Here is a 24,236-nt window from a genome sequence, read left to right on the forward strand (position 1 = left end):
AGTTAAAAACAAAACAAAAACAGAGAGAGCGAGCTTCTGAGGTCTTTGGCTGTAACCCTCCAGGTCACAAAATGTGACTTCAGTGAGGGATGGGGAAGGACAGAGTTCCATGATAGTATAATGGCAATCTAGCCCATACTGAAGCTTGTTCCAGAGGACTTAACTAGGAAAGACTGCACTGTGGAAGCTGAATTGTTGATTATGTCTTTGAAGTTTCCTAATGAAACATGAACACAGAAATTTGACACAGCAGGGCAGCTGATCTAGAACGAGACTGTCACCTAGAAAATGAACAATTCATTTCAAGTTATGAAATCTATCATCCTTCTGTAACCTTTCCCAAAACATTTTCTATTTAACTTGGTGAATTTTAATGTTCAAAAGATAAAAGAGTCCCATTATGGAGAGCAATTTGGAATTATGCAAGTACAGTGACTGAAATGTCTACACCTTTTGGCCTAGAGATCCCATGCTAGGTACATATCCTAAGGAGGTCAATGTCAAAAAGAAAGGCCCTACATGCAGCAAAATATTTATAGCAACATTTTTTGTACTGGCAAAGAATTGGAAACAAAGTCAATGCTTGTTGACTAGAGAATGGATAAGCACATTGTGACCTGTAAATGTAATGGAATATTACTGTGTAATAAGAAATAACAAATATGAATACGGAGAAGCATGGAAAGAAATCTGCACTATACCAAGTGAAGTAAACAGAACCAGGTAAATAATATACACAGTATCTCCAATAAATGTAAATGGAAAGAACAACAGAAATATCAAAGTTGAATGAAAACTTATAAAAATCAAAACAGGTCTCAAATAAGAGAAGTTGCTTTACCCCCTCCCCTTTTCAGATACAGGAAAACACAGGTGTGGGAAAATTGCATATAATATCACATTATATATATGTATATGTACACATATTTACATATATTTTGTATATTCCTATATACTGGTTAATGTTGCTGATCTGTTGTTTCTTCTTTGTTATAAGGATTTATTAGGTGGTGGAGTGGATAGAGTGCTAGGCCTGGAGGCAGGAAGACTCCTCTTCCTGAGTTAAAATTTGGTGTCAAACATTTACTAGCTAGCTGTATGACCCTGAGCAAGTCACTGAACCCTGTTTGCCTCAGTTCCTCATCTGTAACATGAGCTGGAGAAGGCACTGGCAAGTATCTTTGCCAAGAAAACCCAAATGAATAGTCATGAATAGTCAGACACAATTGAAAAAACTTAATAACAACCACTTATGGGCTTGCTTTTTCTGGGGTTAGTGGGGAAATGACTCATTGGGAAATGTTGGTGATATTTAAAAAAAAATAAACATTTATTGAATATAAAAAATATTTTTAAAAATATATCGATCTTCTTTAAGAAGTCAGGCTAGAAAATGAAGAAACCATTCACCAAGAGGGATGGGCTAAAATAGCTAAAGAGAGAGTTGAAGAGAAATGAAAAACAGTTACTATTCACAGAGGAAAAAGAGAAATGTTAAGGAGGTAATTAACACCTTTTCTTTGAAGAGCAGCCAAGGGCTAAGAATAGACAGGACCAAGAACTGAGAAAGGGTAATCCTGGAGATGAGAAAGAAATGGACTTCCTTTAGGTAAAAAAAGAAAGCAAATAACTAGATAAGAGAAGCTTATAGCAGTTAAGTGATGACAAGGGTACTTAATTTGTGCTTAGAGGTTTATTTTTCATTTAACCCTTCTAAATGGAATATTATGCTGGTTTTAAAAATTAAGAATTACATATTTGTAGGAAAACTACAGTTAAAGGAATTGTTTTCTACTATTGTTTTTCTCAATCATCTACATGTGAAATGTGTACCTGTAAACCTTAAATAAGCTCCACCTGTCATCTGATGACAACTACCCAAATGAGGTGTTCATTGGCCTTCATCGGTCTAACTTTACATTCTCTCATCTTATTTTAGTGATAAAAGTATAATACTGCCCTTTGCCATTCCACTTGTTTTCTCTTTTTGCCAGGTAGGCAACAGGGGCAACTGTTTAGATGACATAGGAAGGAGAGTGCTGTGGGTAATTCTAACAGTCTCACATTTTGTACCTGAATGATGTATATTACCTCAATAGCTACTTCATTTATCCATTTCCCTTTGCTAATATTGACTAGGCCTTTTTTTTTTTCTTCTCTTCCATTGCTCATCTTTTTCGGTGTGGGTAGGAGGTTTGTGAAATTTAGCACATTTACTCTTTGAGACAGTGGCTATTTGGGGCACATTCAATACTTATTTTAAATAGAGGGTAATTTGGAAGTACTAGTTAATCTACTGCCTTGATAAATGTGTCAGCTCCAGGAACAAATGGCAAAATTGAATGAAAGGTCAGTGGCTTGTCCAAGGTCAGGGGAGTCAGTTGCCTACACTGATAACTCAAGCTTTCATAGCTCAAGTTCTCTGCTCACTCATGCTTTCACTGACTTGTTATTTTTAATGTGACAGCATGAAGGCAACTGTTGTCAACAAACAGGCAAGGCATAGGAAAACAGTTGGAATGGAAAGACGAGTAGCTAGCTGCCTACTTCTGTGTGTACTTGGCAAGGGGCCTTGACCTGATCCTTGCCAAGGGTAAGTCTGCCAAAATGTTAATGAGATACATAAAAGGCTCTGTGAAGACAGAAAGCTGCTAATAACAGAAAGTCTATGCCTACCTTAATCAAGAACTTTATTGTGTGACATTTTCTAAAAGCACACTGCTAACCCACTTATGAAAATTAGCACTCATCCAGCATGGGGCAATATTTTTTTTTTTGTGGGTTAAATTAGAATCTGTCTATGGGTTTAAGGGAAATAGCGCTGAAAGCTAACAAAAATCACATCTGTAGATACACATTACAAAAATCTCACAGATATTTAATTATTGTGACCATTTTAAAAACTACCTCAGGTAGGAAATATGCAGGTTTAATCAAACTATTTACATTGGCTCTTAAGCAGCTTATTAAGAGGATTATATTTTGATGTCAAGATATTTGTAGCTCAGATAGTTTCCTTATTTTTTCCAACAAAGTTTAATTTATAAAAAAGTTTTAATGACATCACTGTCATTTTTCTTTTTTCCACTCTCTGACAAGCCTTCATAATATGATAGGAGTATAGTCAATAAAATGAGACAATGAAAATATCTGGGGGCAGCTAGGTGGCGCAGTGGATAGAGCACCGGCCCTAGAGTCAGGAGGACCTCAGTTCAAATCCGACCTCAGACACATAACACTTACTAGCTGTGTGACCCTAGACAAGTCACTTAACCCCCTTGCCTAGCCAAAAGAAAAAAGAAAATGTCTGATAGCATATGCACATTCTACATTTATAGTCCATAACCTCTCCTTCTAGGACATAGGTATGTTTTATCATTAGTTCTCTGGACTCAGGATTGATCAGTCCATTGATCTAAGTCCTAATGATCTTTAATGTTATCTTCTTTTACATTAATTATAGTCACTGTGTATATTTTTCCCTGGTTCTGATTATTTCACGCTGTATCAGTTGACAGAAGTCTTCCTATTTCTCAATTCTTCATATTTGTTTTCTATTATATCACAATGATATTATACCATATTCATATAGCTTTATTTATTTAGCCATTCCCCAACTAATGTATACCCACTTGTTTCTATGTTGTTGTTGTTTTTTTTAGGGGTGTTTTTATTTTATTTTGTTTTGCAACAAGAAATGCTATGAATATTTTGATGTATATGAAACTCTTCCCTCTCTAGTTAGGTGGCACAGTGCATAGAGCACTGGCCCTGAAGTCAGGAGGACCTGAGCTCAAATCCTGCCTCGGACACTTAACTAGCTGTGACCCTGAGCGAATCACTTAACTCTTTGCATCAGTTGTTCATGTGTAAAATGAGCTAGAAAAGGAAACGACAAACCATTCCAGTATCTACGCCAAGAAAACCCCAAATGGAGTTACGGAGAGTCGGACATGACTGAAATGACCCAACAACAGCAACATATGCCCAATAGTCTTGTTTAATAATAGGTTTTTTGAAAAGTTTTATTGAAGCCTTTCTAAATATTAGTCATTACCTGATGTACCTCCCAACCCACTCAATGAGCCTTCCTCTTGTGACAAAGACAGTGTTGTCTCCCTCTTTAAGATATTACTTCCATGAGGACGGGGATTATTTTGGGTTTGTTTTTGTATCCCCAGCGCCAACCACAGGATAAATGTTTATTGACTATTTGATTGCACAGTAACTATGTCTGACAGTGGATATGATAATCTGTACTCCTAGTCTCCCATCTTTCTGTTCTATGGAGGGAGGTACATTTCTTCATCTTGTCTTTGGAGTTCAAAACTAGTCACTGTAATTATTCAACTTTCAACTTTGTGTGTTGCTTTCATTTCAATTTTTGTAGTTGTTGTGTACATTGTTCTCATTCTGCTTTAGTTTGCTTCACTTCATACGCTTTCTCATGTTGCTTCCTATTTTTATTTGTTAATTACAATGCAATGATATTCTATTACATTCATATACCATATTTTGACCAGCCACTCATCTCTGATAATAAACTTTAGTCAAAGGAACTTTTTCCTCCAAGAACATTCATTACTGGGGTTAAGGACTCCCTATGAGACAAGAATTTGTGGGGACAACTGCAAAATTGTTTGCAAAAAGTAAGGTTTAGATAAAAAATATTTATATCATATGCCATAATAAACTCTAAATGGAACCTCAACTTAGATATAAAAAATAATAATAATGTAACCATCATTTTTTAAAAAATAGAGGAGAATAGAAGGATTTACCCTTGTACAAACATGGCTAGAGAGCAGGAATAAATTCATAACTAAAATAAGGGACAGAAGCGATCATAAAAAATGATATGGACAATTTCAATTTCATAAAAAATAAAAAGTACAAACAAAATTAATGAAATTATAGTAAGAAGAGATAATTAATTGGGAAAAAACTCTTCACAGCAAATATATTTTATAGTGGTCAGATATGGAAGGTGTAGAGAGAATCAATACAGATGTTTAAGAACAAGAGCCATTCTTGCCCTCATGGATAAGTGGCCAAAGGATAGAAACTGGGAGTTAAAAAAAAAAAGGAAAGCTATGAATAACCACTTGAAAGAATAATCAAACTAGTAATAAGATAAAATGCAAATTGAAACAACTGCAACTTCACCTCACTCACATCCACCAGATGGACAAAGAAGACAAAAGACAGAAGTGTTAAATATTGGAGGGGCTGTGGGAAGACAGGTGTAGAGTTAGAAAGGTCATCAGCTTACAAAAGACCCAGACTCGTTCAACCTGTGAACAAACTAATACGATATTACAGATGAAAATGGAGAGACGGTTACACACTTGGCTGGATAACAATGCTGAAATTTGCCCAAGTGATGTATTACACCAGAGGTGCAAGAAGCAGCAAAACTCCACCTCTGAAACGAAATCAAAATGTAATTAGAAAATATTTAACAAAATAAAAATGCAACATGGATGTTAATTTGTGGTGTTCTAAGTCAATATTCAGCCAGCAGAGATCTATTTCTCTTTGAGTTTAATACCACTGACTTACATGGAATTGCATGTTTATTGATGTAACACATTAATTATTTTATGTGATTCATGCTTGTTTTATTTTGCTATTATGTTTATTCATCAATACTAGTTATTAATGTGGGATAGTAATACCTGTTTTAGCTATATACTATCTTGCTGTTTGATGTTTGTGTACATGCTAATACTATTCATGTTTTGCTCTTTCATGTGCTATCGATACTGTTAGCACTGTTTTATTTTGCCGTCTATAATTATTTGATTTTGTATTATGTATATGCATGTATTATTAGGACATGCATATGCTTTGTCCTTCATGTAATTTAGGCATCTGGTCATTAAAGTCGTTGGTAAAGTAAAGCTTTGTATCATGTTATGTGTATTTCATGTACTGCTGATGTGTATTTGCTGTGTACTGTCCCATAGGATTATTACCTAGGATTCTGGGATAATCACCCTTGTCATTTTATAGCATTGATGTATCTTTTGGTGTTTGGGATCTATGTTTGCAGGTTTCAAGTATTCCTCAGCTGATTTTTGCAAGAGACTGAAACATTTTTGGCCCCAGGGAGGAATGTAGCTCCTCCCAGATTACCAGTCTAGGGATTGTTTTCAGGGAGAATCAAGATGCTGGAAGCTACTATGGTAACTGAGTACACTTTTACTCAGTGTGCAAAAAGACCCATGACATTTGAACTAGGCATTGGAAGAAGATTCTGGGAAGGAGGCTATGAAGTTTAGTTTTAGCCTAGCCAGATGTAGTACTGGTGGCAGACTGAGAGAGTGTGCTATCCCTGGGTGACCTGCCTCTGTCTCTGGGACTTTTAAGGATTGTTGTTGATAACAACCAGGAACTGTGGGATAGAGCCTGAGAGACTGTGGAAGAGATGAAGTAGAAGAAGTAGATGAAGTGGAGAGTAGTGAGAAAAGAGAAATCATTGAGTCATGCCAGAGTGGGTTGGTAGCCTCCCAGATCAGGTACCTGATACCTTTGTTTCCCCTCCTTATCCCTGGATGACCACCACTTTTGTTAACTGTCCAAACTCTTCACACTCTCTGTTCCACCATTCCCCTCTCCCCCTTGCTTAGAGAAGAGGAAGAGCAAAGGGAAAGACTACCATTCTGTTCTCTATCTGCTGCAGTCTCAAGCAGTTGGCATTCCAAAGGAACTGTTCTCCAATTGATTTCTGTTGCTCCCTTGTTTACTGTTAAAAGAAAACTGATGGCTACTAGCTCCTTCTGGGAATTTTATTATTTGACAATCAATGTAATTGAGAAGAGGTTTTGTCCATAAAAATGCAGGAGACATTTTTTTCTTCTTCAGCAAAAGCGAAAGTTGGAAGAGTGGAGGTCTCGTGGAACCCATGAGAGAAAAACCTACAAATCATCACCATCATCATCATCTCTTAAATCTAGTAAGAGAAACCATTATATGCATTATTCTGTCTGGGATCATCCTTTATGTACGTGAGTATTCCCTTTTACCCGGGTGGGCATATTAAAGATGAGATCCTATCCAAGTTGTCCTCTACAAATCAGGAGCTTTCCTTACAGATGGGAATTTTGACTTCCTCTACATGTGGAGGTCAATTGACAAATTTCAGAGGTATATTATATCTGTCTATATACCTATACCTCACACTGGAGCTCATGTTCCTAGCTCTCTTATGTATTCTGTACATTAAATGTGAGGAACTCTGTTTCTTCACATGTATATAGCTCTGTCTGTCCATCTAGATATCCATCCATCCATCCATCTATCTAGATATCTACCTGTCCATCTATCTACAACTGATTTGAAAAGGCATCAAATGAAATGTCATTTGAATTCGGGATACCACCACTATACTATACCCCAAGGACAAAGACAAAGAGGAATGTGCTATATGTTTGATAATAGTAGCTAGCATTTACATAGTGTGCAAAACACTATTTGTGTTCTCTCATTTAATCCTCACAACCACCCTGTTAGGTACACAGTATTATTATCTTCATTTTATAGCTAAAGAAACCCAGGGTTACAAAGCTAGTGTCTGAGGTAAGATTCAAACTAAGGACTTCCTGATTCCAAGTCTAACACTCAATTCACTGCACCACCTAGCTGCTTAATACTTTTTTTTTTTAATAGAGGCAAAGAATTGGAAGAAAAGTTGGTATTCTTTCTTTAGGGAATGGCTGAATAAATTGTAATATGAATATAATGGAATATTATGCTGTAAGAAATGATGAATATGAAGAATTCAGAGAAGCTTGGCAAGACATGAACTGATGCAGAACTAGAATTTACATGATGGCTAATTTTTCTTGACCTATGGTTTCAATGGTTCAGTTTCTTAATAAGGACACTACCTCCACCACTGCAGATTGCCACTAGTAGTATGAGATAGTTTCCTGAGGGTACTGAGAGGTTAAGCAATTTACTCAATTTCAACAGCCAGTAAGTATCAAAAGCAGGACTCTGGACTATGATGCCATCTTTATTCATCATTCCATACTGCTTCTCACAGTGATGAAAATACATGGAAAAACAATCTGGCACTTCCAAACTCTGATTAATGTGGTGACCAATTCTGAGATCAGAGCATGCCAGATACTATGTTAGAGAAGTAATAAAGTATATATTTCCAAATATGGCGATATTTATTCATTTTGTATGACTTTATTTGTTATGAAGGAATTTCCTTTAAGGTTGGGGATGGAATGGAGCAGAGTCATTGGGAATTTGATATTTTTTTTTACAACAGCATCAATAAATATTTCAAAAACAACAAAGGGAGTTTTAAAATTTATATATTTTTTCCAATTACATTTAAAACAAATTTTTAATATTTATTTAAAACTTTGAGTTCCAAATTCTCTCTCCCACCTTCCTATCCACCCTCCTTGAGAAGACAAAGCAATTTTATGTAGCTTATACATGTGTAGTCATGCAAAACACATTCCCATATTAACCATGTTGCAAAACAAAACCCAGACCACCAAAAAAAAGAAAGAAAAATAAAATTTTAAAAAGTATCCTTCAATTCGCATTCAAATTCCATCAGTTCTTTCTCTAGAGGTGGATATCATTTTTCATCATAAGTTCTTCGGAACTGTCTTGGACCATTGTATTTCTGAGAATAGCTAAGTCATTCACAGTTGACTATCATACAGTATTGATATTACTGTGTTCAATGTTTTCCTGATTCTACCCACTTCACTTTGCATCAGTTCATATATGTCTTACAAGTTTTTCTGAAACCATTCTGCTTGTCGTTTCTTACAGCACAATAGTATTCCATTACAATCACATAACACAACTTGTTCAGCCATTCCCCAATTGATGGGCATCCCCTCAATTTCTAATTCTTTGCCACCACAAAAAGAGCTGCTACATATATTTTTTGTAGATCCTTTTTTTTTGTTTAAATCTCTTCGGGATATAGACCTAGTAGTGGCATTGCTTGAGGCAAAGGGTATGCATAGTTTATATCTCTTTGGGTATAGTTCCAAATTGCTTTCCAGTATGTTTGGATCAGTTCACAACTCCACCAACAGTGTATTAGTGTCCCAATTTTTCTACATCCTTTCCAATATCTGTCATTTCCCTTTTCTGTCATATTAGCCAATCTGATAGGTGTGAGGTGGTACCTCACAGTTGTTTTAATATGCATTTCTCTGATCAACAGTGATTTATAACATTTTCTCATGACAACAGCTAGCTTTGATTTAGATGTCCAATTTTTCATTAGAAATGTTAAATGCAAAGAATTTTCCTTCCCATGTCCTTTCCTCTTATCCCAGCCATGCTGATTTTACTTGTGCCAAAGTTGCTTATGTGTACATAATAAAAAATTATCTATTTTGTCTTTTATAATATTTTCCATACCACACAGCTGGTAACAAATTTGTCCCTTATCCATATCTGTCAAAGACACTACCTTTTGTCTTCCCTTTTTGTTGTTGTGGTGATGTGATTATTTTTTTTATTTTTAGATCATTTATTCATATGGAATTTATTGTGGATTATGATGTAAGATAATAGTCCAATTTTTTTTTTTGAGGCAATCGGGGTTAAGTGACTTGTTCAGGGTCACACAGACAATAAGTGTCATGTGTCTGAGGCCAGATTTGAACTTAGGTCCTCCTGACTCCAGGGCCAGTGCTCTATCCACTGTGCTACTTAGCTGTCTCATCCAATCTATTTTTAAAAATTAACTTTCATATAATAGAAAGTAAGTTTACAGAAAAGCTAGGGGATTATTAGCAATAAGCATTAGAATACTATGTCATAAAAGCATCAAAATTTAAGACCTGAAGAGGATTTCAGATGTCATTTAGTCCAACCTCTATTCCAAAATAGGCATCCTGTCTATGACAGCCCTCTTGCTTCTGTGTTTAAAGAGACATCGATAAAGTCATTTGTGGAGCAGATAAAGTAGATTCAATAGCTTATACACGCCTAGGTGACAGTACCACTGATCTCTTAATTGCCAAAGCTACTGAACTTTTCTTAATCCTCATCCTCTTTGAACTATCTGGAATGTTTAACACTACTAATTACTATCTCTTCCTAGATATTTTTTCATCTCTTGGTTTTCATGACACTGCTTTCCTAAGGCTCTGTTCTAGCTTTTCTTCTCTCCTCCCTCTATTCTATTTTCCTGATCACATCAGTTCCTATGGATTCAAATATTCCTGAGCTCCATTTCCACATTATCCCAAACTGATGTCCTGATGGCATCCTAACTCAGTATGTCCAAAACAAAACTTACCATCTTTCCTAAACTCTCTCTTCATCCCAACGTTCCTATCACTGCTAGATTGTTACCATTCTCTCAGTCACCACAGGCCAAAATCTTAGTGTCATCCTCAACTGCTTACTCATACTCACCCTGAATATCTAACTTGTTGTCAAATCTCATCATGTCTATCTTTACATTTCTCATCTATGTCCCCTTTCTCTCCTGTATGAATATACAGCCATCAACATATTATTGCAATGGCCTTTTTTTTATTTTAAATTTACTTATTTTTAGTTTTCAACATTTACTTCCACAAGATTTTGAGTTCCAAATTTTCACCCCATCTTGTCCCTCCCCCCACCCCAAGATGGCATATATTCTGAATATCCCTTCCCCTAGTCTGCTTGAATTGTTTCTTTCTGGCTGCTTTAATATTTTTTTCCTTGACCTGGGAACTCTGGAATTTGGCTACAATATTCCTACGAGTTTTCCTTTGGGGATCTCCTTCAGAAGGAGATCGGTAGATTCTTTCAATTTCTATTTTGCCCTCTAGTTCTAAAATATCAGGGCAGTTTTCCTTGATAATTTCTTGAAAGATGATGTCTAGGCTCTTTTTTTGATCATGGCTTTCAGATAGTCCAAAAATTTTTAAATTCTCTCTCCTGGATCTATTTTCCAGGTCAGTTGTTTTTCCAATGAGATATTTCACATTGTTTTCTAATTTTTCATTCTTTTGGATTTGTTTTATAGTGTCTTGATTTCTCATAAAGTCACTAGCTTCCAATTGCTCCATTCTGATTTTTAAGGAAGTATTTTCTTCAGCAAGCTTTTGGACTTCCTTTTCCATATGGCCAATTTTGCTTTTTAGGGCATTCTTCTCCTCACTGGCTTTTTGGACTTCTTTTGCCATTTGGGTTAGGCTATTTTTTAAGGTGTTATTTTCTTCAGTATTTTTTTGGGTCTCCTTTAGCAAGTTGTTGACTTGTTTTTCATGATTTTCTTGCATCACTCTCATTTCTCTTCCCAGTTTTTCCTGTACTTCTCTTACTTGCTTCTCAAAATCCTTTTTGAGCTTTTCCAAGGCCTGGGACTGATTCATATTTTTCTTGGAGGCTTTGGATGTAGGAGCTTTGACTTTGTTGTCTTCTTCTGGTTGTATGTTTTGATCTTCTTTGTTACCAAAAAAAGATTCTATGGTCTGACACTTCTTGCGAGGTTTGCTCATGATCCCAGCCAATTACTTTTCATTAAGGTAGAGGTCTGCTTCCAATGTGGAGAATGTACTGTCCCAAGCTTTAGAGGTTTGTACAACTGTTTTCAGAGATACTTCTAAGGACCTGTAAATTTTCAGTTATTCCAAGGTGCTATGATCAAGGGCGAGGTGTTTACTCCTTTCTTGGCCTGTGCTCTGGTCTATGAGTGACGACAAGCCCTCTTTCCTGTCTTAGAACTGTGAGGAGGATTTCCTCTCCATCGCCACTACAAGATCCACCACACCAGTGCTCTTCCTAGCTCTAGGACTGCCACACAGAACTGTGACCCAGATACAAGCATGGGCAAAGCAAGAGAATCTTGAACCAGCAGAAAGATCCCTGTAATCCCGCTCTGATCAGCCACTCAATTCCCCTTCAGTCTGTGGGCTGGAAGCTCTGGAGGCAGCCAAAGCCCTGGGTCCCCACTTGGGAACTAGGGCTAAGACCTAGCTTCTCTCTCACTGCAGAAACAGACTTTTCCCACTGATGGAATAGCCTTCTTGATCGCCTTCTCTCAAGGCTACTCCAAACCATTCAGTTGGTAAAGTCATCTTCCTGAAGTGCTGCTGAGCATGTCTTTTTCTTGCCCCAACTCCTCACCTACCCAATAAACTCCAAAGGCTCCCTACTACCTCCAGGATCAAATAGGAAGCCCCTTATTTGCTATTTAAAGCTCTTCACAACCTGGCCCATCTCTCTCTTTCTTGTCTTCCTATCTGTTATCCTCTTTCGCACACTCTATGATACAACTATATTGGGCTACTTCCTATTCCTTGAACACAACAGTCCATTGTCAAACTCCATGCCTTTCCGCTGGTTGTCTTCTATGTCCGGGAATGCTCTTCTTTCTCACCCCACTATCAGGTTCTCTGGCTTCTTTCTGTCACAACTGAAATTAAGGTAAACTGAGGCACAAAGTTTTGAGAACATTGGATTTATTTGTAAGGCTACCAATTGCCAATAAAATGGTTCTTTCAGCAACTCAGTCAGCCAAAAGACCAAGAAGTGAAGCTTACTAGCTTTCACATAGTTTTAGAAAGTACAAGAGAACAAAGAACAGGATACATCACAGATGGAAAACAATATGATTAGTTACAAAGTCTGAAGTGTATGAACATAGATGATGGAAAACAATACGACTGGATACAAGTCTAGAATGCAGAGCTAACAACAACCCCTCCTTCAAACTTTTCGCTACGGAAAACTCATTGTTGGTGCCCACTTGCATGGTTAGTTGGTGTCACAGTGATAGCAAACCAGACCTTCTTGAAGGACAGACAGTGTCTCAGAGATAATAGACCAGACTTCCTGGCACCCACCAAAACCCTTCAAGGATAATAGATTTCTTCTAATTGTACAACAGGGGCTAGTGGTCAGAGATAAGTTTTCTTTCAATTAAAGTGATTTATAGGGAAACTTAACTTTTAAACTAAACTCAGAAAGGAAAACTGAACTTCTGGAATCATGAACTTCTGAACTTTACTCAGAGACAAAGAAACATGGTTCTGGCAGTTACAGAATAGAATCAATTAGAGAATGGAATGAAATATAAAATACTAAATCAACATTTGATTTTCTCAGCTTAAGACTTTACTCAAATCCCATCTTCTGCTGGAAGTTTCCCCATCCCCCCAGGTACTGGTACCTTCCTTTAGAGACGATTTTTTATCTATTCTGTACATATCTTGTATGTACATGGCTAATTTACATGTTGCCTTTCCCATTAGAATGTCAGCTTCTTGAGGGCAGGGACAATGTTTTTGCCTTTCTTTGTATCCTCAGTACTTAGTTCGACACCTGGTAGACAGTAAACCTTTCATAAATGCTTGCTGACTAAAAGTATCCCAGCTTACAACTTTCAGCATTTTCCCAGGACATAAAATGCCAAATCATCCTAAGGTAAAATTACAATAGAATACTATATTCTTAGTGCAATGACTGCTATAATAAACATGATAATTCCTTTATAAGTGACAGAGTTAAATGTGGGAGGGAGAAAAATGCTACTAAGCAGCTAAAAACAGATTTTCAAAAACTTAATACCAAATAGGAACAAGTCCCTTCTTTCTCCCAGGCTTTTCTTCTGTGTTCAACAAAAATAATTATGGTGTGATAACTTTGATTTTAAGCCTTTGAAAATATGAGATTCAAAATACTACTGTTTTTTAATCACGATGTTCAATAGAGATGATCAGGAATTCGATGATTTGTAGTTAACTGTGCCAAAAAGTTGACATCTGTTCTACTAAGTGAAGGCAACATGAGTGTGGATGCAGTGGAGAGCAGTGGGAAGAATATCAAACGTGGGAGTCATGAGTTCTACTTCGAAAGATGGCTAAGTCGTCAGGCCACTCTCGGCCTTAGCTGACTCATTTACAAAACTGAACACCACTCTTTACCTACAGGTTGCCACAAAGATAACATGAGAAAATGCAGGTGAAATGCTTTGTAAACCTTAAAACACTATGTAATGATAAGTTATTATCATTAAAGTTATGCCTAGATAAGGGATAGAGGGATAGATGGATAAGCTTCAAGTCTTTAAAAAGGAAAAGTGAGAAAAACAGTAGCTTCTAAAAATTTCTGCCAAGTATTAAAAAAAAAATACACATTCATCCAATACTATAAAACAGAAAACTTTAATTACATTTTCAAACATAAAATGCCAAATTTTAAATGATATGTAATCAATTATTGCAAAACAGAAATAAATGTACTACCTTTTCCTTGGGCAAATATAAATTTTGGCCTATAGGGACAATATATACCTGAAAATTTAAGTCTATAAGGCACTTTGGAAAAGGAGGTGCTAAGAAATAATCATTGGGAAACATGTGACAGCTGTAAAAATAAAAGATATGTTTTGTTATTTATTTTATAAGAAAGCAACTAAAATTATATCTGATCCTTTATTTGGATTTCAGCACTGTCAATCTAAATATTAATTTTTCTTCAAGAATGGTGAACTAAATTTTACTTCTGACAATTCTCTGATACAAAAGTATTTTCAAGTCTGTTACCTTATCTCTTAGTTATACCATGCAGAACTCAAGCAATAGATAAAAAATCTTCTTGCTTTTGCTACTTTTAAAAATTATTGGAATAGAAATTAATTATAATTAGAAACCTGGTCACTTTGTATCTAATCAGTATGATACCAGTAACTCACAAATCCATCCAATGTACATTGACATAAAAACAGTGTTGGTTTTATTCTCAGTGTGGATAACTACATAAATTTCAAATTACCCAGAGACAAAAAGACCTGTGAATGAACTATATAAATTAAACATGAGTACAGAATCCATTTAATGGACATTAATACTGCTTTTAAAAATTAAAGAAGTTCACAAGAGAACGTGTTTTCCTAGACTACTGTATATGCAATAAAAAGAGAACTTTTTTTTGCTATATTATTTCTTGCTTTTTCTGGGTTGTTAATTAAAGAAAAACAAAACAACTCTGCTTATAGAATTAAGTACCATCGATTACTGTCCAAAAAAAGGACAAACATTTGATACTACCCTACAATTCCAAGAACTATAATAAATTGACTATTTCCAGAATCTTGCATTTAGAGAATACCTCTAGTTGATTGGATGTGCTGCAAAAGCTGTTCACAATAAACTAGAGATCGGTGTTTGTATTTAACAGCTTCAATTTCTTCCACTAGTAAGTCAGGGAATAGAATGCTTCCTTCCTTTAAAACTCCTATTAAAAAAAAAAAAGGCCGGAAATCATAAATGAACATTTAAAATATTGCCATCTCCTCATTTTGAAATCATTGGCTTCTTATGCAAACATAAGCTGTATATATTTACACTGAAAAGAAAAAAAATTCCAGAATTACTCATTTATTATATCTGTCTAACCTAACAGTGACAGAAAATTTTTATTAAAAAGTCATGACAACCAAACTTCAGGTTGCTGCTAGTCTTAAAATAAAATGAATAAAGCAAGCTGTTGGTAGAGATCTTTTGGCAATAAAGAAATCTGTCTTTCTGATTAGGGAGGTGTAGGATAGGAATGAAGGAAGTATGAGGAGAAGAGGAAGAAAGAGCAGATTTTACCTATTGATATTAATTTGCCTGAATAACTGGGTCATCTTCATTACTGCTAATTGCCCTGGTCTAAGAGCTCCATCAGAAAGCAAAAGACTAAGCACGTACTGATGACATTATTACAGTTTTGTATTCTAATAAAGAAACTGTGACCTAGTGGCTTTTAAATGTCAGAAGGTATTAATGAAAGTCCTTACCTCTTTTGTTTTAATCCAAAAGTGGGTATGTTACTCAGCCACAGACATACATGATTTGAAAAATTACTGTAAAAAAATTAATGCTAATGTCTAACTCAATGTTGCTAATGTTGAGATTCTTTAACACATGTTATTTAAAAGAAGAAACAAGCAATAAGATTAGAAATAGGACAATAAAAAAACAGTCACTGAAAATTTCTAGAACATGAACATTACATTATTTTATTTAAATACTGTATTACTTTAAATCCAGTCATTCAAAAAACTATCTAGACTGATAATCATATATTCAAAATCATTTTCTACATATCACATGGCCTGGGATCACACGAGTGCAGAAGACCTCGACATGAATAAGGCTTTGTCATTTTCATTCTATGGGCCTACTTAACTGATTCTACTAGGAGTGGTGTCTCAATTATCTCATCAGCTGCTTACTGATTTCATTTTAGCAATTGTAGCCGGTCAGGATTATAGTAAACTGAAAAAAACCTTACCTAATACTGCATCCTGAACTGTACTGTCTGGATCATCAAGGTGAACCAACAGCTCTTTGTAAAGATATTGCATATTGCCTTTAAAAAAGGATTTTCCATCATCATCATTTTTGATACACTTAAGCCAGCTAATTAAGGAACTTGTGGCTGCTATTCGTACTTTATTTGAAGTATCATCCAGGCGTTTCAAGAGTTCTAAAAGAAGCAATGAAAAATTTAAAGCAATTATTATTAGAAATCACTATAATGACCTGAAATGAATTAATGCACCTATTTATTTAATATCTATTATGTTAAAGACATTATTAGGTATCATGGAAGACAGAAAAAAAAATACGACCTAGTCTCTGTCATCAAGAAGTTCATAATCTAATTGAGAAGACACAGATATATCATGAAGAGATAACATATGGCAGTAAGCAGTAAATGCTAAACAAGTGGTGTGTGTGTAATATGTATACTATATATATGTAAACACATATATATGTATGAATATATTACACAAATGCAGACACACAAACACATACATATACAATAGGACTCTAACAGTTTGGCTGGAGCTATGGGTGTGAAATCAAATGTAATTAGGTTGACCCCAGACAAGGTAGACAGAATTTGATATGGCACATCACAAGAGGAGTAAGAATTAGGTAGATGCGAGACATATGAAAGCACAAAGCATGCTCACAAATAGTTTGGCTAAGAAGAAGGTTCACATAGGGAATAGTAAGAAACAGGAAAGACAAATGGGCAGAATCCTAGACAGGTTGTGAGGGGACCTGAATTTCATTGACAGCTCTGTTACTAATAACCTGTTACTTTTAGCAAGTCATCCAGTGGATAGCTTCATAGAGTAAATTGAGTAACTGACAAATAATTGTACAAAAAAATTAAAAATTAAAAGTGGTAGGAACCACTTGAAGAATAATTTTTTTAAAATGAAGACACATTATAATTTCAGAGATGACTGAAGACAGTGGGAAAAGAGAATTAAATGTATTTTCAACTTTTAGGGAAATATAATTCTTAGCCTTAGTTTCCTTATCTATAAAATGAAAAGACAACTAAATGAGCTCTAAGATCCATTTCAGCTGAAAAATGTCTAAGGGTTTCATACTCCACTGATCTACCAGGACCAGAATATTCCCTGTGGTATTTAAAAACATTCTTTTATTGATGCTTTTTCTTTTTACATCACAGGCCCTCCAAATAGTGTCTTCTACCTACCTAGCACTAAACATAAGAAAACATTTAGGTAAAAACAAGCAAGAGTGTCAAAGTCTGATAGGATGTGCTACATTCTGCCCTGTAATATTTGCTGGGAAAAGGCGGATATATTTCTGGATATGATCTCTGTGACTAAGATCACCCAATACAAGACTTTGCCTTTCCTTTAGTGTTTTGTTTTTTTTTAATTTACATGAATGTAATTCACTTCCAGACTTTAAATTATACTGTAAAGCATAATCATAACTATTTGGTAATAGTTAAAAAAACAGAAAAGTACATCACTGGAACTGAAAAATTAGAAACAATGTAACTTAACAATTTAATATCTGATATACCCAAGAACATAAATTACTTAAGGAAGATCTGCCCATCTGACAAGAATTGCTGGGAAAACTAGAAAGTAGTTTGGTAAAAATCAGGGTAATAGGATAGACCACAAAAAAATTCAACATTGCTATGTGACCTAAATATTTTTTTCTGTAAACAATATTTTATTTTTTCCAATTACATATAAAGATAGTTTTCAGCATTCATTTTTATAAGATTTTGAGTTTCAAATTTTTCTCTCCCCTTCCCTCCCTTTTCCTCAAGATGGCAAACAATCTTATATAAGTTATACATGTACAATCATGGAAACAGTTCCACATTAATCACATGACCTGAATATTAAAGGTTGAAAATTAGAAAAGTACCAGATTAGACTCTTTCACAACTAGGACTAGGTGAAGAATTCTTAAACAAACAATGGATTTAGAAGTGATTACAAAGAATAAAATAGCTTAGGATTATCTGTGACTGTGAGATCACACTCATGAGACTATGGATTTGAAAGATTTTTTTCTTCTGCATGAAGTCATATGTATCAAACCTATGACCTTGGTGTGCTCAGCATCCTTCTCTAATAACTGACCTAACTGGCCAAGACTAATGGAATGAAGTCTCAGAAAAAAATTCAAAGGCTTATTTGCCCTCTGGTGGCCAGGCACATGAAATCAGCTGTATGTACCTCAGAAGAAAGGTATTTACATAACAGATAACGTATGCTCTCTTGAAAGTCAAAAGCAAAGTAAATTGTTTACCCACTGCTTAAAATAACCTTTGAAATTATACTGCAGTTTTACCTAAAAAACAAAACAAAAAACTATTCTTCAAATGTCAGTAATTCCTAACACTTCTGATTTTAATTTTTTCCTGTCCTAATCCAACCTCAGTCAAGTAGGTTATCTATAAAAATATCCATTAGAAGACTTGGTATTCACTCACAAGTGATCCATTTGTAATGAAAATTATTATTCACTCAGTACAAAATCGATGACATGACAAAGGCACTGAAACGTGCATTTCCCTACTGCCTAAAGTCTTTATTTGTAGTTCAAACATGTCAGTGCATCCATGATCTCATCTAACTGGGTAAATCTCAATCTTGAAGAACAGAGATTGCAGCCCATTTACTCTCCTAACTTATGCTTCTCTTTTCAAAGCTTTCCTATGTATCTTCCAAAGGGGATCCATCCAACATACTGAAGGCTCTCCTCTTAAGTTTAGTTACCAGTACAGTACTGAGGCAATATACATGTTACATGACCAGCCCATCTCCTCTTCTGATCATTTGGCTCCTGGATCTTATCTTTTACACCACATATGCTGTAGTCTACTTACACTCATTAAGCACCTCTCCATTGCTCTTTGAGCAACTTATAATTTTTATTTTTATTCTTTATATATTATAGCTAGAATAATAATAATAGTTAACATTTATATAGTACTCTAAGGTTCTGTAAAACATTTTATATAATTCACAGAACAAAGAAAGACCCTCACAACAACTGTGAGGTATATACTATTATTATCACCTATAAATTATAGAACAGTATATAATATCAAAGGAAGAATACTGGTATTAAAAAGATGGGTTTTTGTTGCAGGGAGTAGCTTGAGATCAGTGAAAATGTTGTACAATTTCCCAAATGTAACTAAATCTGTTTTTTTTTTCTTACTCTTATGCCTGAACCACAAGAAGGATGCAAAGTCAGACAATTTCTGAAGAAAGTAGAATGTGTTGGTCTTCGCCATCACATTCAGAATCAAGTAGGGCCAGCCAACAGCATTCAACAGTAGAGGGGGAGCAGAATGGGACTGAAGCACAAACCCCAATCCAAAATGTGAGGCTGAAGAAATGAGTAAAGAGAAGAAAACAACAAACAATAAGTATTTAGGACTGAGAAGTTAAGAGATGTATACAGAAGAAAAGAGTAACTGCACAAGTCCAAACAAACTCAGTGAAAAAATGTCCTGGCCTTCAGAACTATAAGAGTACCTGGTCGAAATGAAATGAGATACAAAATACAATGTTAATAGAAATGACAACTAGGGAAAAAGAATGACAAGAAGAAGACAATAGTAAGCCTTGCCCAAGAATTGAACTCCCTGAACTTAGAAGGGGACAAACAGAAGCAATGACTCCATGAGACAACATGAAATATTCAAACAAAATCAAAAGGCTGAAAAAAAAAAATGTTCATTGCTCATGGTTAGATTGTGGCATTATAAAAAGTTATCATTTTTATACCACTTAATTTATTTTACTTATTTATTCCCATAGCAATCAAACCAGCAAAGGATTATTTTATATAACTAAAAAAAATAATGAAATTCATCTAGAGGAACAAAATATTAAGGGAAATAATAAAAAAAAAAAGAAAAAGTGGGAAGGGGGCCTAGCAGTACCATAGCAAACCATACTACAGAGTAGTAATTATCAAAACTATTTAGTATAGGTTAAAAAATAGAGAGGTAAATTGCCAGACACTGTGCTAAGTGCTTTACAATTACTATCTCATATATTATATAATTATCATAACACATCACATCCTATCATTACTTTCCTTCATTGTTTTTCACAATAACCCTGAGAGGTAGATGCTGTTATTATGCCCATTTTACAGATGAGGAAACTGAGATGGACAGAGGTTAAATGACTTGCCCAGGGTCACACAGCTAGTAAGGGTCTGAGGCTAGATGGGCTCTAGGTCCAGTGCTGTATCCACTGTGTCACCTAGTTGCCAATATATTAAGTATAGGCCAATATATCACACCATATAAACCAAGATAAGCTTCAAATGGATACCTGACTTAAATATAAAAGGTAATATCATAAACAAATTAAGAGGGCAAGGAACAAATTATAGAAGTTAATGACCAAACAAGCACTAGAAAGGATCACAGAAAATAAGATGGATAATTCTGATTAAAAGTCTCATGTCCAAGTTACATAAAATACTGATTAAGCTTATAATAAGAACCATTCCCCAATAGAAAAATGGTTGAAGCACAGTTTAAAAAAAAAAACAAGCTATAAAAACAGCTATATGAAAAAATGTCCTAAATCACTACTAATTCGGAGAAATGATAACTGATGTTTTACCTCACATCCATCAGATTGATAAAGATGGCAAAAAGGGATAACTGTTGGAGGGGTTTTAGGAAAAGAGACACACTGATGGTGGAGCTGTGAATTAGTGTCCAACGGCAGGGAGCCTGAGACCTTGAGAACACATGTGGTCCTCTAGGTCCTCAAGTATGGCCTTTTGACTGAATCCAAACTTCACAGAACAATTTCCTTTTCCTTTTTTTTTTTTTGCTATTTATTTATTTAACCTTTTGAGTTTTATTTTAGAAATACTTTTTTTAAACATGTTTTTAAAACTTTGGGTTACAAATTTTGTCCCTTCCTCCCTCCCCACTCACCCTCATTGAAAAGGCAAGCAACTCAGTATAGGTTATACATGTGCAGTTATGCAAAACACTTCCATAGTAGTCATGTTGTGAAAAACTAACTCTATTTCCCTTAATCCTATCCCGTCCCCCCCCATTTATTCTATTCTTTCTCTGACCCTGTCCCTCCTCAGAAATGTTTGATTCTGATTACCCCCTTTCCCATTCTGCCCTCCTATCATTCCCCTGCTTTCTTGTCCCCTTCTCCCCCCATTTTCCTATAGGGTAAGACATATTTCCATACCCAATTGAGTGTGTATGTTATTCCCTCCTTAAGCCAAATCCTATGAGAACAAGATTCACTCATTCCCTCTCACCTTCCCCATTTCCCCTCCACTGTAAAAGCCTTTTCTTGTCTGTTTTATGTGAGATAATTTACCCCATTCTACATCTCCCTTTCTCCTTCTCCCAGTATAATCCTCTTTTACCCCTTAAATTTTATTTTCCACATATCATCCCTTCTTCTTCAACTCACCCCTTGCCATCTATCTATCTATCTACATACATATAATTTTTTCCCCTCCCACTACCCTAATACTGACAAAGGACTAATGAGTTACAAATAATCATCTTTCCATTCAGGAATGCAAACAGCTCAACCTTAATAAGTCTCCTATGGTTTCTCTTCCCTGTTTACTTCTTCATGTTCCACTTCAGTCTTGTATTTGAAAGTCAAATTTTCTATTCAGCTCTGCTCTTTTCATCATGAATGTTTGAAAGTCCTCTATTTCACTGAATGACCATTTTTCACCCTGAAGAATTATACTCAGTTTTGCTGGGTAGGTGATTCTTGGTTGTAATCCTATCTCCTTTGCCCTCTGGAATATTATATTCCAGGCCCTCCAGTCCCTTAATGTAGAAGCTGCCAAATCTTGTGTTATCCTGATTGTGTTTCCACAATGCTTGAATTGTTGCCATCTGGCTGCTTGCAATATCTTCTCCTTAACCTGGGAATTCTGGAATTTGGCTACAATATTCCTATGAGTTTTCCTTTGGGGATCTCTTTCAGGAGGTGATTGGTGGATTCTTTCAATTTCTATTCTGCCCTCTGGTTCTAAAACATCAGAGCAGTTTTCCTTGATAATTTCTTGAAAGATGATGTCTAGGCTCTTTTTTTGATCATGGCTTTCAGATAGTCCAATAATTTTTAAATTCTCTCTCCTGGATCTATTTTCCAGGTCAACTGTTTTTCCAATGAGATATTTCACATTGTTTTCTAATTTTTCATTCTTTTGGATTTGTTTTACAGTGCCTTGATTTCTCATAAAGTCACTAGCTTCCAATTGCTCCATTCTGATTTTTAAGGAAATATATTCTTCAGCAAGCTTTTGGACTTCCTTTTCCATATGGCCAATTTTGCTTTTTAGGGCATTCTTCTCCTCACTGGCTTTTTGGACTTCTTTTGCCATTTGGGTTAGGCTATTTTTTAAGGTGTTATTTTCTTCAGTATTTTTTTGGGTCTCCTTTAGCAAGTTGTTGACGTGTTCTTCATGATTTTCTTGCATCACTCAGATTTTCCTCTACTTCTCTTACTTGCTTCTCAAAATCCTTTTTGAGCTCTTCCATGGCCTGGGACCAATTCACATTTTTCTTGGAGGCTTTGGATGCAGGAGCTTTGGCTTTGTTGTCTTCTACTGGTTATATGTTTTGATCTTCTTTGTTACCAAAAAAAAAGATTCTATGGTCTGACACTTCTTGCAAGGTTTGCTCATGATCCCAGCCAATTATTTGAGTTATAAACTCTTCATTAAGGTAGAGGTCTGCTTCCAATGTGGAGAATGTACTGTCCCAAGCTTTAGAGGTTTGTACAGCTGTTTTCAGAGATACTTCCAAGGATCTGTAAATTTTCAGTTATTCCGAGGTGCTATGATCAAGGGCGAGGTGTTTACTCCTTTCTTGACCTGTGCTCTGGTCTATGAGTGATGACAAGCCCTTTTTTTTGTCTTGCAACTGTGAAGAGGATTTCCTCTCCACCACCACAAGTTCCACCATGCCAGCACTCCTCCTTGCCCCAGGACCACCACCCAGAACTGTGACCCAGATCCAAGCATGGGCAAAGCAAGAGAATCCTGCACCAGCAGAGAGATCCCTGTCATCCCCCTCTGATCAGCCACTCAATTCTCCCTCAGTCTGTAGGCCAGAAGCTCAGGAGGCAGCTGCAGCCCTGGGGCTGTGCTCAGGGACTGGAGCTGAGACCACCATACTTCTCTCTCTCATCGCAGATACAGATTTTCCTACTGACCTTCTAAGTTGTCTTTGGCGTTTGTGGGTTGAGAAGTCTGGAAACCGCCACAGCTGCCTGTGATTTAGTCCTCTGAGGTTTGCTGCGGCCTGTGCGCGCATGCCAAACTGTGTTCCTCTCCCAGCCTGGCGCCATATATCTTTCCAATCAACCATCCAGGTTGTCTTGGGCTAGAAATTTGTTTCACTTTGTCTTTTTGTGGGTTCTGCTGCTTTAAAATTTGTTTAGAGCCATTTTTTATAGGTTATTTGGATGTGTTTGGGGGAGAACTCAAGCAAGTCACTGCTTTTACTCTGCCATCTTCTTGGCTCCGCCCTGCAAGAAATCCTCTTAATAAAAGGATCTGTTCTGTAAAACTTGGACTCAGTCAAAAGGCTACACCCAAGGACCCAGAAGGCCACATGTGTCCTCAAGGCTATAGGTTCCCCACCCCTAGCTAGCCATTTCTGGAAAACAATTTGGAACTATGCTCCAGAAGTTACTAAAGCACATACCTTCTGACTCAGTGACACCACTACTGGACCTATTCTATTCCCCAAAGAGATTAAAATAGATAAATAAATAAAAGGACCCATACGTATAAACATTTATAACAGTTCTTTTTGATATAGCAAAGAACTGGAAACTGGGGGGGCGGGTTGCCCATCTACTGGAAAATGCTAAACAAATTATGGTATATGAATGTAAAGGAATTATTACTGCACTGTAAGAAATA

At 35.9% G+C, this 24,236-nt stretch overlaps 1 protein-coding gene across 1 annotated transcript in view; it reads right to left on the reverse strand.

Annotated features, from left to right (window-relative positions):
• Positions 1–14,135: 14,135 nt before the first annotated feature.
• Positions 14,136–24,236, reverse strand: part of LOC114051896 (dynein assembly factor 5, axonemal-like) — a 71,767-nt gene continuing 61,666 nt past the window's right edge. The window contains exons 12-13 of the mRNA XM_027874282.1: positions 16,276–16,470; positions 14,136–15,231 (exon numbers count right to left, since the gene is read on the reverse strand). Of these exons, the coding sequence (XP_027730083.1) occupies positions 15,095–15,231; positions 16,276–16,470 (332 nt within the window). The 3' untranslated portion in view covers positions 14,136–15,094. The remainder of the gene's footprint in view (positions 15,232–16,275; positions 16,471–24,236) is intronic.

This window comes from Vombatus ursinus, unplaced genomic scaffold (genome assembly GCF_900497805.2).
Source record: "Vombatus ursinus unplaced genomic scaffold, bare-nosed wombat genome assembly UNPS02014807.1, whole genome shotgun sequence".
Taxonomy (NCBI): Eukaryota; Metazoa; Chordata; class Mammalia; order Diprotodontia; family Vombatidae; genus Vombatus; species Vombatus ursinus.